The 15,642-nt window shown below is 44.1% G+C and overlaps 1 protein-coding gene across 1 annotated transcript in view; it reads right to left on the bottom strand.

Moving 5' to 3' along the window:
• LHCGR (luteinizing hormone/choriogonadotropin receptor) overlaps nt 1-1,968 on the bottom strand; it is a 51,946-nt gene extending 49,978 nt beyond the window's left edge. The window contains exon 1 of the mRNA XM_019655851.1: nt 1,746-1,968. Within this exon, the coding sequence (XP_019511396.1) occupies nt 1,746-1,909 (164 nt within the window). The 5' untranslated portion in view covers nt 1,910-1,968. The remainder of the gene's footprint in view (nt 1-1,745) is intronic.
• Nucleotides 1,969-15,642: the final 13,674 nt, after the last annotated feature.

Raw genomic sequence — 15,642 nt, 5'->3', positions numbered from 1 at the left:
AGAGAGAGACAGAGAGACAGAGACAGAGAGAGAGAGAGGTGTTGGGGGGGGGAGGAGTAATTTTCTTACTAAGAAAGCAAATATAAGAAGATAATCAACAGATGAAGTGCCCACTTGCTATTCAGGAGCCATGGGACCTCGGGTAGGTCATTCCATCTCTTTGGATCTCAGTGTCTCGTACTCTGTATGATGCATATCAGGCGAGTAAGAAAGGCTGTTAGTGGCATAGTCATTAGTAAGAGCAAGAGGAGAGGCTTGTCACAGAAGGGCAAGGGCTGGGACTTGGAAGGTGATTTCCATGGGTTTGTTGATGGATTGAAACAAATTCTATCCGCATGGTCCTCACCTTCAGGGAATTGAGCTGACAAGATAATTAATGGAAATTAATTGAAATAAACCCCTCAACCTTTAAACTGTATCTGTTCACCACAAAGATTCCCTGAGGTCCACTAGCTCTTCCTAGGGAGAAGTTTAGACCCTCAGGAGGGAGGGGATCCCCTCTGTGAAGTGGGCCTCCTACAGACTCCTGGAGGCCCCCCCAAATTAGGGGGAGGTGTCTTTTCCTCTCCAGCGTGGAATTCCATCAGCTCTAATCATTAGGATGTAACCAAGACCTCCATGGTCCAGCCTGGTGCCTTTTGGACACTTTTATACTACTATACTTCTTTTCTTTCCTTTTCTCTTTTAGCTACTTTATTGAAATGTAATTCATATAGCATAAAATTCACCCTTTTAAAGTGTATAATGCAATGGTTTTAGTATATTCATAAAGTTGTGCAACCGCCACCACAATCTAATTTTAGATAATTTTTGTAACCCCAAAAAGCCACACCCATTAGGAGCCACTGGGCCATCACCCCAACCTGGCAGCTACTAACCTACTTTCTGCCTATCTGGACATTTCATAGAAATAGAATTGTACGTATTATATGTGGTACCTTTTTCTAAATTGAAGAAGGGAGATGTGACGACACTGATACACTAATACTAAAGCCCCCCCTTCTCTTCTCATCATTTCAGCAAACGCCTTCCTGCACCTGCCTGCTGATGTGTACAATCCCCTTAAACGCCTCTGTGAATGTGGAGGTGGCAGTGATGTGCCAGAGGTAGGCCCAAGGCTTTCCACTGACGAGGCAACCAGATTGAAATGCAAGTCCGCCTGGGACAGGGGTGTATACTCACTTGTATACTCACTGAGGTGTAGGGGGGCACTGTTTGGGGGAGGCGGCTCCCCAGCAGCCCCTGTCGAATGACCAGGTCACCCCTGGCCACAGGGCCTAACACCCCGTTTCTAGAGGACCACAGGATGCCAGAGCTGACAGTACCTTTCAGCAGCCTGGCTGGCCCAAGGCGCACAGACCACACAAGACCTCTCTGGGAAGAGACCGCTGCTGGTTGAAGAGCATCACCCCCTGGCCCCTCCCGCAGCGGCAGGGGGCAAGACCTTCCAAAGTGGCTTCTGGGCAGCTACACACCCCCTGCCGCGGACCCAAAGGAGAAAGAGCAGATCTAGGGCCCACTAGAGGCTGGAGGATGCGCCAGCAGGTGGGGCCCAAATCCAGGGCTCCACACGGGGTGGTAAAGGCAGCCCCACACTTTGGCTTCTCCTCACCCTAAAAGGTGGTGGAGTTTGAAAAGGGCCAAGTGTCATTTCCCTAGCTCCCAGGTAAAGGGGGCCAAAGAGTAGGGAGGAAAGGTGACCCGGAGCGAGTGAGGATCCCGGGTCAGAGGCACCAAGTACTCACAGTCGGGTGAGGCCGGCCCGCGGGCCGGGGCAGCGCAGCGCGCCATCGGGAGGGCAGTTGCAGGGCTCGGGGCACTGCACCCCGGGCAGCGCCCGTGGCAGTATCGGCGGCAGCAGCAGCAACAGCCCCAGCAGAGGCCTCAGCGCCGGGGACCGCAGCCCCATGTCCAGAGAGCCTGAGTGCTGGGCGGGTGCCTTGGACAGCGCCGGAGTGTGGCCCGCGCCCCTCTCCCCGCCCCCTTGTCTGTTCTCCCACCCCCTCCGGCGCCGCCTGCCCCTGCCCTCCCCGCTACCGGGCTGAAACTGCTCTGCCTCGACGTGGGACAGTGCTCAGTGAACCCCATCACTTCCCCTCTGCTGCTTTCCCCGGACTGCCCTGTCCACTCCATCTGCAAATAGCCCTAGTTCTAGGAGGTAGAGTGTGGTGATGGTGCATGCTTTGGGAAAAGGGTGGGGAGTTCTAACGTGCCCCGGCTCTGCTGTTACTATGAGAGTGAAGTTGAGTGAGTTGTGTCACTTAACTGAACCTCTCTTGTTACATCTGTGGAAAGAGCGGACGGATGCTTGTCACACCCAATCAGAAGGGATGAAAGCGCCCAGCTCAGAGGCTTCTCCTTGCCTTCATTCTCAGCCCTACATCCTTTCTTTCTCCCCCCACCGTCTCCCTCCACACCACAAGTCATCTCTGTTCTCCCGACTTCCCCAGTAATTTCTCTGTATTCTCTTGGTAGTAACTGCCTTCCTCCTTATAACGATTGGAGTCTGTTCTATGAGATTATGTAGATCGCCAGGTCCTAGAGAACAAAACTCAGTTCAGATTTATTTTTGTATTCCTTCTGGCTTCTACGTGGCAAGTCCTCAGTAAAGATTTGTGGAATGAATGGAGCTTCTATAATGTACAGCAGTTACCCCAATGGGAGGCCCATTATAGGCTGGATCTGTGTGATAGGTGCTCTCCCTCACATCATGTCTAAGCTTTACAACAGGTGTGACAACCAGAAAAATGGTGCCTGGGGAGGTTACATGACTTCCCCCAAGTCACACAGCTTCTATATAGCAGAAGCTTGTTTGAACTCATATCTGTCACCCACTGTCTCTCACTAATGTAAAAAATTACTAAATGATCTGCATACAAGGACTTGGAAAGAGACAAAATTTTATGATTAGCCTGGGGGTGCATAATTTCCCCTGTTTAATTTAATCTTTAAATCACTTCCGTTCCTCCTTCCAAGGACTTTATTTGGACTCTGGAAATCCTAGAAGTCTTTCTGGAAGAGGTGGACTTTGAGAGCTGCGAAGGTGCCTAGGACTTGACAAACAGGAAATAAAAACAGATTTCTTTTTCTTTTTTCTGATTTGAAGCCAACTCTCAAGGACAGACTGGCTTAGTCACCAGCCTCTCGTCTCGTGAAGTCTGTTGCCCAAGGAAGGTAGATTTTCTTTTTTTAGTTATTAAAAAAAATCATCTGGCTTTGCTAAATGACAGCATTGTGCTAGATGGCATGAAAAACAAAGCTTATGTCCATTTGATTGTTTTTCTTCTCTGGATCCCTGTCTCCAACTGCTTACCCGACTGCTTTTTACCCTCGCATTCTCTGCCTTTTCTGTTCCTCTTATCTGGAATGATTTCTTCTTCCTTTGCCATATTCCATGAGGCAAATCCCATGTTGTGCTTCAAGGCTCAGCCCAATGTCATTTCCACTATAACGCCTTCTCTGACTTGACCTCGCTGAGTAGTTGTGGCCATAACACCTGATTCTATAGCCAGTAATAGAACACACTGTAATTATGGCTTTAATTTTGCTTCCTCCTGTCCGTTCACTGTAGTATTGTTGGGGCATGTCATAGTTTCTAGCTCCTAGTTGGTGCTCAGTATATATCCTTGAATAACAGAATGAATAAATGAAACCCACATGGAGACCTATAGCAGTAAATCATCTGAGAAGAGCTTAACAACATTGTTTGATTTATTGTCAGCCACACTGGATAGGTATCGAGTAATTACCCCTGCCTACTTTGGGGTCACATTTTCTCTCCTGTTTTAACTTTGTCAGATTTTGGTAGGGAAGTTGGGGTAGCACTAGGCTTTTCAAAAGTTTCCACCATGTAGCCTGAATTGTAGGAGAGAAGGCATGAATAGCTCAAGGTGGCTGAGTGGCATTTATTTCAAGTCTTATGTTTCATGAGACCTTTTCTTTTTCCACCATTGCCTATTTGTTATATAAAAAGAGTGGCTGCCCCCGCCCAGCCCTGAAGAAACATTTGGTTCTGTGCTTGGGTATCCTTGGGGACTACTTAACCTCCCATGGGAGAAGGACTGGGCAGTCAGGACACCTAGATTGTCCTTCCTGTTCTGTCGTCAACCGTGTGGCTTGGTCTTTGATTTCCTCTTTTGTGGGAGGAGGGGTTGGAGTTCACAATCCCTACAGCTCTTCTAGCTCTAAAACATGAGGCCTTGGTGGGCAGCTCCTGTTATATTGCTGCTGGAAGGAATTGGATTGTGTACATTGATTTCTTATTGCTTGTATTAGATTGGAAATAAAGTCCTATTTACGAATAGGTGAAGTTATTCATTTGAGAGAAAACTCATAACTATAATGAGTTTTCATTAAATTTTTCTATCTCTGATTAATTTCAGTTGGATCTTAATTATCATGTTGGTTCTTGAAACATATAACAAAATCACATTGAATTGTTTGTTATTATCACAATGGAATTTACTTATCCTACTCATTAATATGTGACCGGTTTAGAGTGAATATTTTTAAATCTGAAGAATTTCTGTGTCATATAACTATACTTATACTTACTTTTGTCACAGAACTTCAAAAGAGCATGACCCACAAGGGTTGCTAATTATATTTTACTGACAAACTAAAGTTCATGGAATTCACAAGAAGTTTATCCTACCTTAGAGATTTAAAAATATCTGACACTACAACTCAGAAATCCTAATAAAACTCTCCAAAAGTCTAGAACAGGGCTTCTCATATTTTAAGGAACAGAAGTATCATTTGAGAAGCTTAAAAACAAAGATTCCTGGACACTCTCCCCGAAGAGATTCTGATTTAGTTGATATGGAGTGGGGTCTAGGAGTCTACATTTTAACAAGCCGTCCATGCAATTTCGATACATGGGGTTCCCAGAGCACAATTTGTGAAACACTAAAATGAAAATTCTAGAATTAAATTTGCCTAAAGGAAGACAAAGCTCAAGAATCCTTACTAAGGACTTACGAATGAAGCCTGAGACTTTTGATCCATTGTTAAAGAAATCTGGTGTGTGTAAGCACACGCTTACAGATAATACTGTGTATATGTGTGTAAAATTGCTTAATGGGTTGTAATGCTGAAGTTTTTTTCCTTTTAAGTAGAAATCAGTTTACTTATTTTAATTTTTTGGATGGGGGAGAATGAGCAATTTCATAAGATCCTATTTTTTTTATGCCTCACCAGATCAAAACACAATAGCACTTGCTATCACACTAAGACATTGGAGTTGCAGAAAGTGAGCAAAGTCATGAAGAAACCTCAAGTAGAACAGGTAAGATTTTCTGATTCTTGAACACATACCCTGTTGGTACCATAACTGATTATTTCTTCCTTCATAAAAGCAGCGGTTTTACCTTTCCCTCAGAAGAAAAGGTGAACGTAGGGCAGAGGAAGAAAAAAATGTGTAAGAAAAGAAACACACAGTTATACATGTGAGCTGTCCACCTTGCCACCTGGAACAGAAAAAAAACCAAACCAAAACAAAACAGCAAAGCAAAGAAAAAAAAGATGTCCTCTGAAAGTTACACTCTGAAATTTCATGCAGCCTCTTTGTTGCTTGCTTGGAAATTTTATCTTCCATTTCACTGTAGACATGGTATGAAATCAGAGATGTGATCAGCGGTGCCACCTCCAATGCTGCCCTGGGGTTCCTGGGGCCTTGGGAGGAACTAACTCAAAGCTGCAGGCTGATGGGCACCTGGACCCCAGCCCTAGGAATGGGTCTGGGAATGGAGGATTAAGGCTGGTCTGGGGTGTGAAAGTCTTTCTCCAAGACTGTGGGAGAGAGAGCCCGAGAAAGGACTTGCCTTTTTGGTCATGTTCCTGGAAGGATGTGAGTGAATTGGGGGCTGCTATCCTCCTTGTCTCATGGAAAAAGCCTGCTTGTTCTGGCAGTGACTAAACCTACAGAGAGAAAAACAGTAGAGAGACAGGGGGGCGCAAACAGAACTGGATGCCCGCACCTCCCTTGGACCTCCCAAGTAACGATCCAATACATCCCCTCTTTTCCTTAAGCTAATTGGAGTTGAGTCTCTCTCACTTGCTACTAAAATTCTTAATCTCTACTGTCAGCCTTGCTGTGAACTGTGTTTGACCTGCCTATTCCCTCTTCCCTTCTCAGTTAGGAAAGAAATAGGGCTTTTCTATTCTTATCACTGTCATAGGATTCATCACAAACACAGTGAATTTCCACCCTTTGATTGGCAGCATTTATCACTGGTCGAGTGAGTGGATGAACAAAGGAATGAATGATGAACAGTGGACAAAGAGATAGTGTGATTCTCCACATTATTCTTCTTTTTAGAGAAGGTTGCATTTTGCTAAATAATTCACCAAGCATTCTTTCCACTTTAGGGAAGGGCTCCTTGGTTTAGAAGTCAAATTTCAAGCTAAAATATTAGGTAGAAGCAAACAAGGAAAGAGAGAAAACTTTCTGAAATGATGAAATAAATAAAAAGGGAAACAGGATTTGATTTTTAAAAACCTGATGTAGAAATAATCAAAATGTGTACCACAGGATCCTGGATGCCTGCCATGCTAATTGGCAGTATTTAGAAAAAAGGTGTCAAAGCTCAAGAAATTTGGGGAAGATTGGGTTAAAGTTAAACAAAGTTCTTTACTAGACAGTTTCTCAAAACTTTTACCATGGATTGTGACTCTCCAAGAGGGCCATAGTATGTGCAAGGAACTGGTGTTTCTTTGGGACACGCTTTGAGAATGCTGATTTGGAAATACAGGTTGAGAACGCTGACTTTGATGGCTAAGAACCCCTTCATTGAACTGAAAGCCAGAGCTGACCTTGGCATGGATATAGCCTACTGATGCGCGGACTTGGTGTAATGGAAAGATAGCCCGGATCACTCTTTTTCTCCTTCCACCCCTTGATGTGGATACTTGGGGTCTAGAAATCCCAACGTTATCAGTATATCCTTTCAGGTTAAATATTGCACCCCGCAGTCTCCTTTTTAAAATGAAAATACAGGCATAGGGTGAAACACACTGATTTGATTCTGTCTTCACCTGAATTATTTATTTCAGAATAATTTTTGAGGGCCCCGGGGTGGTGTGAGACCCAGAGTGCATAAAGTTTAGGAGGTGCATGCACCTCGCTAAGGGGTAGTGGGGGGGGGTGTAGTCTATAGGGAAGCTACCACTCCTCAGAGCTGTGTCAGGAGTGGGCCCTCTGACTCGCCCTCAGATGCACTCAGAATACAGAGATTAGGGACTGGGGAGGGAAGGATAGCTCCGTTTTCCTCTCGGCTGCCCTGTGTGGAGGTGGTGGCCCTCCTGCTCTCATCCTCAGCCCGTCCTGGGGGCAGAATGACTGTGGGGCTCTCAGTCCCACTGAGAGACCCTCTTGCTCTCCTGTGGCTTCATTACAGATGCACCAAGAGCCTTCTGTCTGTTACTACTGACAATACCTGTCACGTTGAATTATGCTTTCTGGACATCATGTGACATGCAGACAAACAGAGAGGCCAGCCATGACCCAGGGCCTGCAAGGCCTTTCTCAAAAGGGGCATCTCCTTCAAGGGATAGTTTAGAAATGGCCATCAATATTGAATTGTGCGTGTGGGCCCACAGACTGGAATAATGGTGCCCCTGTCTTCAGCAAAAAGGAATTCAGGGGGAGCAGATTGGCAACAATGCTGAGGGCGCCTGTGAGAGATGGGGTGAGTTGGAAGATGAGTGCTGTTTGGATGGGCAGAGTTTGAGGTGACACCTGGCTGGAGAGATCCAGGAGGCAGCTGGACTGCACTGAGGAGAGCACGGGAAACACTGAAATGGGACTCAAATTCAGGGATTCTACCCTAATGGTTGTCATCTCTTGGAATCACTTTTGGGAAGTTGCTTAAGAGGCAGATTCAGGGGGCCCACTGGGAGAGTCTGCTTCTGTACATTCAGCTCAGGACAGAAAATGTGCAGTTTAAAAGTGTCTCAGGTGACTTTTTTGGAGAAGGAACCCCAGTCCACCCTCTGAGAAACATGGCTCCAGTGCGATAGATGAAACCCAGGGAGAGAATAGCTGATGAGAAGTGGGCTGGGGGCAGTGTGGTGGGATACCTGTGTGAGGAGGCATCCGGGAGGTCAGGTGCACGGTGAAATTCAGGAAATAGAATATCCACCCCATAAATAAAGACAAACGATAGAATATACTTTTCTTTGTCTTTACCTATCTTGAAATTAAGATATTAAAATGAAAGCAACCCTGTGTATGACTTTACTTCTAAATTAGCCAAAAGAAAAGTCATTTCAAGGAAATAAAAATGCCATGAGAATGAAGATATTCATTATAGTAGTGTCTGTATGACAAATTTGAAATAACCTTACTAGTCAGCAATATTACAGAGATTTGAAGACGTTGATTTACTTAATCAATGAAATATTGCAGTAATTTAAAATCATTTGACTAATTTAGTGACACAGAAAAGTAGGATATGTTAAATAAAAATAATGAGAATACAAAGTAATACTTTCTCTTCAGAGCATGTTCCTTTGAAGAGAAGAAAACGAAGTTATTTTCTGTCCCAACCCTGCATCTCTAAGTCAGCTCACTGCACCATGTGCCATGCTGCTGGTACCCTCAAGCAAGCCAGAGATACTAGTTGGTGTTCTGAGCAGTGATATAGTTCTCAGGAGGCTAAGATAGCTCCGCCGTCCTAATCCCCCTCCTCGCCAGCCTCATCATTAGTTGTCTTTCCTGTTCTTCCTTCGTCTTTATCGAGCTTAGGGCATCACTTCTGACCCTCTGTGCTTTATATTAGCTTCTAGTCTTTCTCACTCCTGACTTTCACCTTCCCCTAGATTCTGCTGTGACTGGCTCTCCTAGTTTCAGACAATGTCAAGTAATAACACCCACCTCAGGCGTTCTATAAAGTGTCTTCAAGTTTTCTCTTACATTTTTTTTTTTTGCGTCAAAGTAATGTTCCTATTAAAACTATCCAAATGACTTTAAACACCTTATATTGAAAAGTATAATACTTTCTCATATTCCTCTTCCATCCACAGCCCTGGCATTTGCTTCATTTCAAAATAATATACTTTTATTGCTACCTGTGTTATTGCTACCCATTTAAATTGCTGTAAGACAAATGACCACAAGCTAAGCAAGCTAAACAATACACATTGCACAGTTTCTGTGGATCAGGAGTTTGGGCACAGCTTAGCTGGTAGAGGGTGGGCAGGGTTGGGAGAAGATCTGATGGCCTAACCTCTGTGTATAGACTTCCAACTGACAGAGCTGTTTTTACCCCCACGTTGTACCCCGTCATCTTCTACAATAACTTGTGTATTCAAGTCTTGAGAATTTCTGGGTTTGCTAGTGGAATTGGCTCACTGCTTATCAGCATTCCTTTCTGCTGGGCTTTGGGTCACACTGCTTACATCAGCTACTGCTCCTCTGTCTGCTTATTTTCCAAACAGTTGTTGAAATCTTTCACCTGCAGTTGTGCATTTGTCTGGGTCTTTCAAGAGGCAGATTCCAAGGTGATAATATATGTGCAAGGATTTTAGGATTTTATTTGGGACCCGCCTCTATGAGAGAAAATGGGAGGGAGTTAGAAAAGGCTGAGAGCATCAGACTGAGATAAGAATGAAGGAGAGAAGGAAAAAGGCTGGGGGAAGCATTCCAGACCTCAGTGCCATCTGAGGGTGTGCAGCAGGGCTGACAGGAGCCCTTGAGCCAAACTTGGTTGTTGAAGGAGTCCTGTGTCTCTTGGGAATGGGCCTGTCTCAGTTCCCTGCCATGCTCAGTCATTAGTTGGAAGCAGCCCTGGGAAGCATGACCTGGGCCCAAACTCAACCATGATTTCAGGTGGGTTTCAGAGCCCAACAGCGGAGCCCTTGGTCAATGACATTCCTATAGATGGAGGCCTGAGCAGTTTCATGGCTGCCACAAATTATTTCTTCTCTTATTCCCTTTATCCTTTGGATGTATTCCTTTCTTTTTGGCAGTAGGGGGAAGAGGGTGCATTGTTTTTTTGTTTTGTTTTTTTTTAAATCCTTACTAAATTTTAGTACATTTAGGAAAGGAAAGGAAATAGATGGGTATAGTTCTGTGTTCATTTAATTAATTAATTAATTATTTTTATTGAGGAATTAGGGGGGTGGGAACAGTGCTGGGGAATTGGGGGAAGGGAAACAGACAAGTTGTCGTTTTGTTTTTCAGTCCAGTTGTGGAAGACTTTGCTTCACTGGCCCAAGTTGGCACCATCATTGCGCTCTTCCCGGGTGAGGCTCATCAGTCGCCATCTTCTGGATGGCCGCTCACGGCGGCTGCTGGCCGCTCACGCTGGCTGCTGGCTGCACACGGTAGCCCATGGCAACCCACTGCCACAGGGGCTGCAGTCTACGCCATCGCCGGTGACTCACGGCAGCCCAGCTCCAGGTTGAGCTGTCATTCAGCATCTTAGCTGTGGAGGAAAGTATCACTGGCCCTCATATGTGGGGTCCAAACCGGGGCCCTCTGGTGTCCCAAGCCAGTTCTTAACCATCGCGCCACTCGGCTGGCCCTCTGTGTTCATTTTTAATCATTTAAAATAATTTTCTCCAACAGTTATGTACTGTCATATAGTCATACTTTTAGAAAAGTGTTTAAAAGAAGGAAAAGGCGATCAGAATTGTCAAATGCCGAAAGCTGGAGGAGGATGGGGACTGAGAAAAGGCGGTGCGATTTGCTAACCAGGAGGCCACTGGTGAACTTATTGTTGGTTCCACAGCTGTTGGGGTGAAAGCAAGCTTGAAAGAGACTGAGGAGTGAGGAGGTGTAGGCAAGTCTGTTTAAGAAGTCTGGTGGCACAGGGAAGAAGAGGAAGAGAGAGTTAACCTTAGGGGTGAGCTGGATATAGGAAAAGGAGACCCTCATAGGTTCATTCGTAGATATAAAAAAGGGCCAGAGTGAAGGGAGAGATAGAGAATGCAAATAAGAAAGGACATCAGGAGCACGGTCTAAGGGGAGGCAAGAAAGGGGTTGGGATCAAGAATGCATGTGGAAGGCTAGTTAGTTCAAAAAGCAGGAGCGGTAAGTCTCCCTCAGAGATATGAGCAAAGGAGGGAGGGAGATGCAGACATAAAGAAATGCTTCAGTGGTATATCAGGGTTGCTTTTAGCTACAAGAAGCAGGAAATTGACCACTATGTCTTAATTAAGTAGGGGTTTAGGAGGTAAGCAGTCAGAGCCAGTATGACAGCAATAAGATGCTGCCAAGAACTCAAGATCCTTCCATCTTTCTGCTCCATCTTGCTCTACTAATGAATGGATGAATGAATCAGCAAAATATAGAGAGATAACTATAATACTATGAAGACTTGTCTTTTTCAGTGAAAAACAATGTGAACGACAAACCATGGCTATTTGTTTAATCTATATATTAACAAATTAAATTTTACAATGCTTTTAAAAATATGTAAATGAGGTAAGAAAAAAAATCTAGATTCTGTAATGTTAAGTAAAATAAAACCTTAAAATAATATGGGTACGTTGATTGCAACTATGAAAAATTATATCTGTACAATATTAAAGTAAGGAGAGACCATTGTATCTTGACAACTAGTTTAGGTTTTATGGTGAAGTGGGCTAGGATTTTTCTTTTTTGATGACTCTGTTTATATTTCACTATAAAGTTGTTAATATATAATTAAAAATTTTAAAAGCCCATATGGAACATTCCTTCAGCTTCTCTAGAAGCAAGGCACTCTAACAGTGCAAGCATGAGCATCAAAATATTATCACATCGCTAACGCACATACATGGATGGCCATTAAATTCTGATACTTGTTGCTAGGCTCCAGTTGGAATACTGGCATGACTGAAGTCTCTGTGAATCTGCATGCAATGGTTAGCCTGAAGTGAGGACTCACTTAAGTTTCCTGGGGCTGGGGGAGGGGTGGACTATGTGGAATCACTTATGTGGTTCATGAAGGTTTTCTCTCCAAGTCTACCTTCTGCACAGGTCTGCGATCCTTCCTTGCCGGGAGCCGTCTGCGCCTCAGTATCTGACATGGCCAAACACACTGCAATTGTGACAATTCTGAAGCTCTGACTGAGAAACAGATACTGCTTTATATCTTAAAGAATTTAAATTCCCCTTTGGATGCCCCCCAGTAGGACGAAGATCTTACACCCCTTCTAATAGATATATCACAATAATTATATTTTATACACTAAAGGCAATTTTAGTCATACTACTAGTCTCTTAGTAAAGGTCAAAGTACACACCCTGTAAATCTTAAGATCCTGCTTAGACAATAGTTTTTAGAATAAATGTTGGGTGGTCATGGTAACAATCCTTTAGGCGATTATGTAGAGGCCCAGGCCTTGGTCGCAGTCATTGTAGGGGGAGGGATTTGGGCGTAGTTGGGATAAGTTAGTCATTAGCATAGAAAAGGTATAGCTGTACCCTGGAGCATAAGAATTATGAGGAAGTAAAACCCTAATACTAATGAAACAATGGTTAAACTGCCCGGTATAAAAAGGGGCATGCTGTAAAATAAAGTGAGACACTTCTTCTTGAGAAAGCACTCCTGTGTCTCCACGCGTTTTTTCCTCGCCGGACTCCGCCTCCACCTGAGGGAACCCCTGGACCTGCGGGAGCTGGTCTCCCGCACTTCCCCAGATTGATATCCAGTCAAGGTAACAATATTTAATAATAACAGGATGGACACTTTAGGAACTTTGTGAAATCCATAAAGAAACTAGTTGACAATAATTGAACTCACATATAATTATGAGAATTTTATATATATATATCTTGGTATACAGTTAGCCTAGGTATACCTTTACACAGCAATGATATATGGTTTTGGAGTGAGATTCTTGAATACATCTCAAGTTGCTTCTTCCAAGAAAACTGATAAAATTTGTATCCCTAGGAAAACAGCCCTCTTTTTGGTCTGTTTTGTAAATGTCTTTCTTCTCTAAGTGTTTTCCAAGTATCCCCATCCTCTAGAAGGTAGCCTATTCTTTCCTCTTCCCACATAGTCATTTTCCTATATTAATGCTTGTATTATTTTTCTTCTGCCAGGTCTTGGTTTTTGCATCTGCAAATGTTCCAAGTTCATTTTAAGTATCAATTGTCATTAGTATTGATGAGGGTGTTTTGCTTTCCTCCACATACTATGTATGCTCTGCCCCTGCCAACTTGTTACCTGGAAAAGCTCTCTTCTGTCTGTGATGGGCACCAGTCGTTTTGCCTGCCTGGCATCCCCTGCCTTTGGTAACAGCACCCTGCTTTTTTTTTAGGGGAACCCTCTGTCCCCTCTTCAATGTGTCTGGTGAACCTGTGGACCTATGTACTCCTTGTTCTTCAGCTCTCACCCAGGAGGTGGGCAGCACATGACCTGGGTTAGGCCCATCAGACTGACTCTCTTCTGGGAGTTTAGTCTTCAGTGAATGACTTGTCAACAGAGGCGGCCAGACTGAGTCATTCTTTCTTCTGTGAGATTCTGACTGAAATTCTTGGAACTGCTCTTTTCCTGTCCTTCTTGAGGACTGCTTGTTCAGATCTTCCTTCCGTTCTAGGACACTGCCCAGTGTTCTGTTGTCCTCGTAAATTATAATTACTATCTTGTCTATATCTTTTTTGGAATCAGCTTCAATTGCTCACAACCAAAGAGCCCAGTTACATACTCTACTTTCCTTTCCACACGTGGTCTTTCCTGTTCTTTGCTCCATTGGCCAAAAGTGGAAAGGACTGCTTCCTACTCCTTTTAGCAAGCAGATTGACTTCCTAATTGTGTTCCGAGTAAGAGGCTGCCCTGACTTGTCTTGGTGATCTCATTTAAGAGACTGATGAATGCCATGGAGAGCAGTGAGAGGAGTGGGAGAGTGATTTCCCCCGGACTCTTAACAAGACACCAGGACTGGGGACGAGGCAGGGAGAATGCCTGGTAAGGACTTGGGCTCAGCAATGTGAGAGCCCCTTACCCAAAGTGGTGGCAAGATTTCAGTGGAAGGCAAATGATGACCCTAGAGAGCCTGACATTAGGCCCCTTTGCTCCTATTGGCAAACATTCCTTTTCTTCAGGCTGGGCATGGAAACAGAGAGATATCAGACTTTAAGGGTTCACCGTTGGCTGGGACAATGGGGATGTTTGCAGTGACCATGACGGGAGGATAATACAGGCCCTGACGCTGGTTTTCTGAGCACCATGGAAGCCTACTGGATTCTGGGGAGACCTTGAGGAAGAAGGAGACCCCAGTAATGCCTGAGATTGAAATTCTTGCAAGTCTAGGAAGATGAGAACTCAAAATGGAAATTACTTTGATTTAATGAAAATAAAGAAGTAGATATTTTTGCATGTCTCAGTTTGTAGGTTTAGAGTCATATTGGCTATAACCCTTTAAAAAGTTCTCATCCATAGATTAATGAGTGTACTGAGTGTCAGTTTTACCCCAAACATTAGCAGGACTCTCTGTGGGTAAAGCACAGATATATAGGGTTCCGCCTCAGTCTTCCAGGAGCATACAGCCTATTTGGAAAGACATGACTCAAATAGCTAAGAGGAAGTTAGATACCCTTACAGGAGATAATCATTAGCATCTGACAACAATTAAGAACTGCCACTTGTGCTTAAGTGACAAGAGTGGCCTGGTCAATAAGCAGTATGAGTTGAGTGACTGTAACATTAAAAGAAAATGGGAGGGAAAAAATAATTGAATGCTTTTTATTACAGGGAAGTTGAGTTTGCAGGGTTGCTTGTTCTGAGAAAAGGAACAGTTTGTTCCTGCAACTCACCACTTCCCAGGGAGCCCCGGCTCTGCCAGCCTGTGGTCTCAAGGGGCCCTCTTGAGATAGGGGTCGGGCTGACTAGAGCAGCCTGCAGAAATCAAGCAGGCTGATAATGCACTTAAAGATGTTTTCTGCTTGTCCTTTTCCCCTGTCTTCCCCAATACACAGCACTTTGTCCAGGTCAGTGTCAGAGGAGCTTGTGTTCCTTTTCAGCAATAAGGCCCAGCAGGCCGGCGATTGCGTGGAGATTAGAGGAACGCAGAGTGGCTTTGTATGTTAGGGACATAGGCCTCTTCTTCCATGCCAATATTCAGCACAAGGTTGTTTGAAAGCCCTGCTTACAAAAAAAATCTTAAGTTATGGCCCACTTGGAGCTCTGGGCTCTGACATAGGCAGGGTGAAGAGATCAGATGAAGCTCCTGAGAGAACCAGGCCATGAGGTTGGGTGGATGGGGAAGGGTTTCGAGAGGCAGGACAGTGCTGACTTTGTCCCAGGGTGTTCTTGGATGACACATAACTCCCTTTTGGAGCTTTGTTTTACTTTCCGAGAATATCAATAGAGCTTTAATCAAAACTAAACACAAACATCTAAATAGCCTACGTTAACAAATTAAGGAGTGGTCATTCACTTAACAAAAGGATTGTTCCCTTTATAAAAATTAACACATAATCCATTTATAGTGCAGTTGCCTTTCGTTTAAAAGTGGAATTTGGTTTGCAAACTGTGATTGCATTTTCAACTTTTAAGGAAAATAGTTGTACGAAGGGAGTTCTGCATATCTTCTTGCTCTATTTCTTCTTCATCCCTCTACCCATTTCTTCCCCCCAACTCCCGTGAAAATTGTGAAGATAGTGTTTACATGGTGCTTAACAGATGTTTAAGATCTGAGCTGAAAAAT

Source organism: Hipposideros armiger, unplaced genomic scaffold (genome assembly GCF_001890085.2).
Source record: "Hipposideros armiger isolate ML-2016 unplaced genomic scaffold, ASM189008v1 scaffold_248, whole genome shotgun sequence".
NCBI classification, from domain to species: Eukaryota; Metazoa; Chordata; class Mammalia; order Chiroptera; family Hipposideridae; genus Hipposideros; species Hipposideros armiger.
Note: the sequence above shows the minus strand (reverse complement) of the source record. Positions and strands in the feature narration are given on the sequence as shown.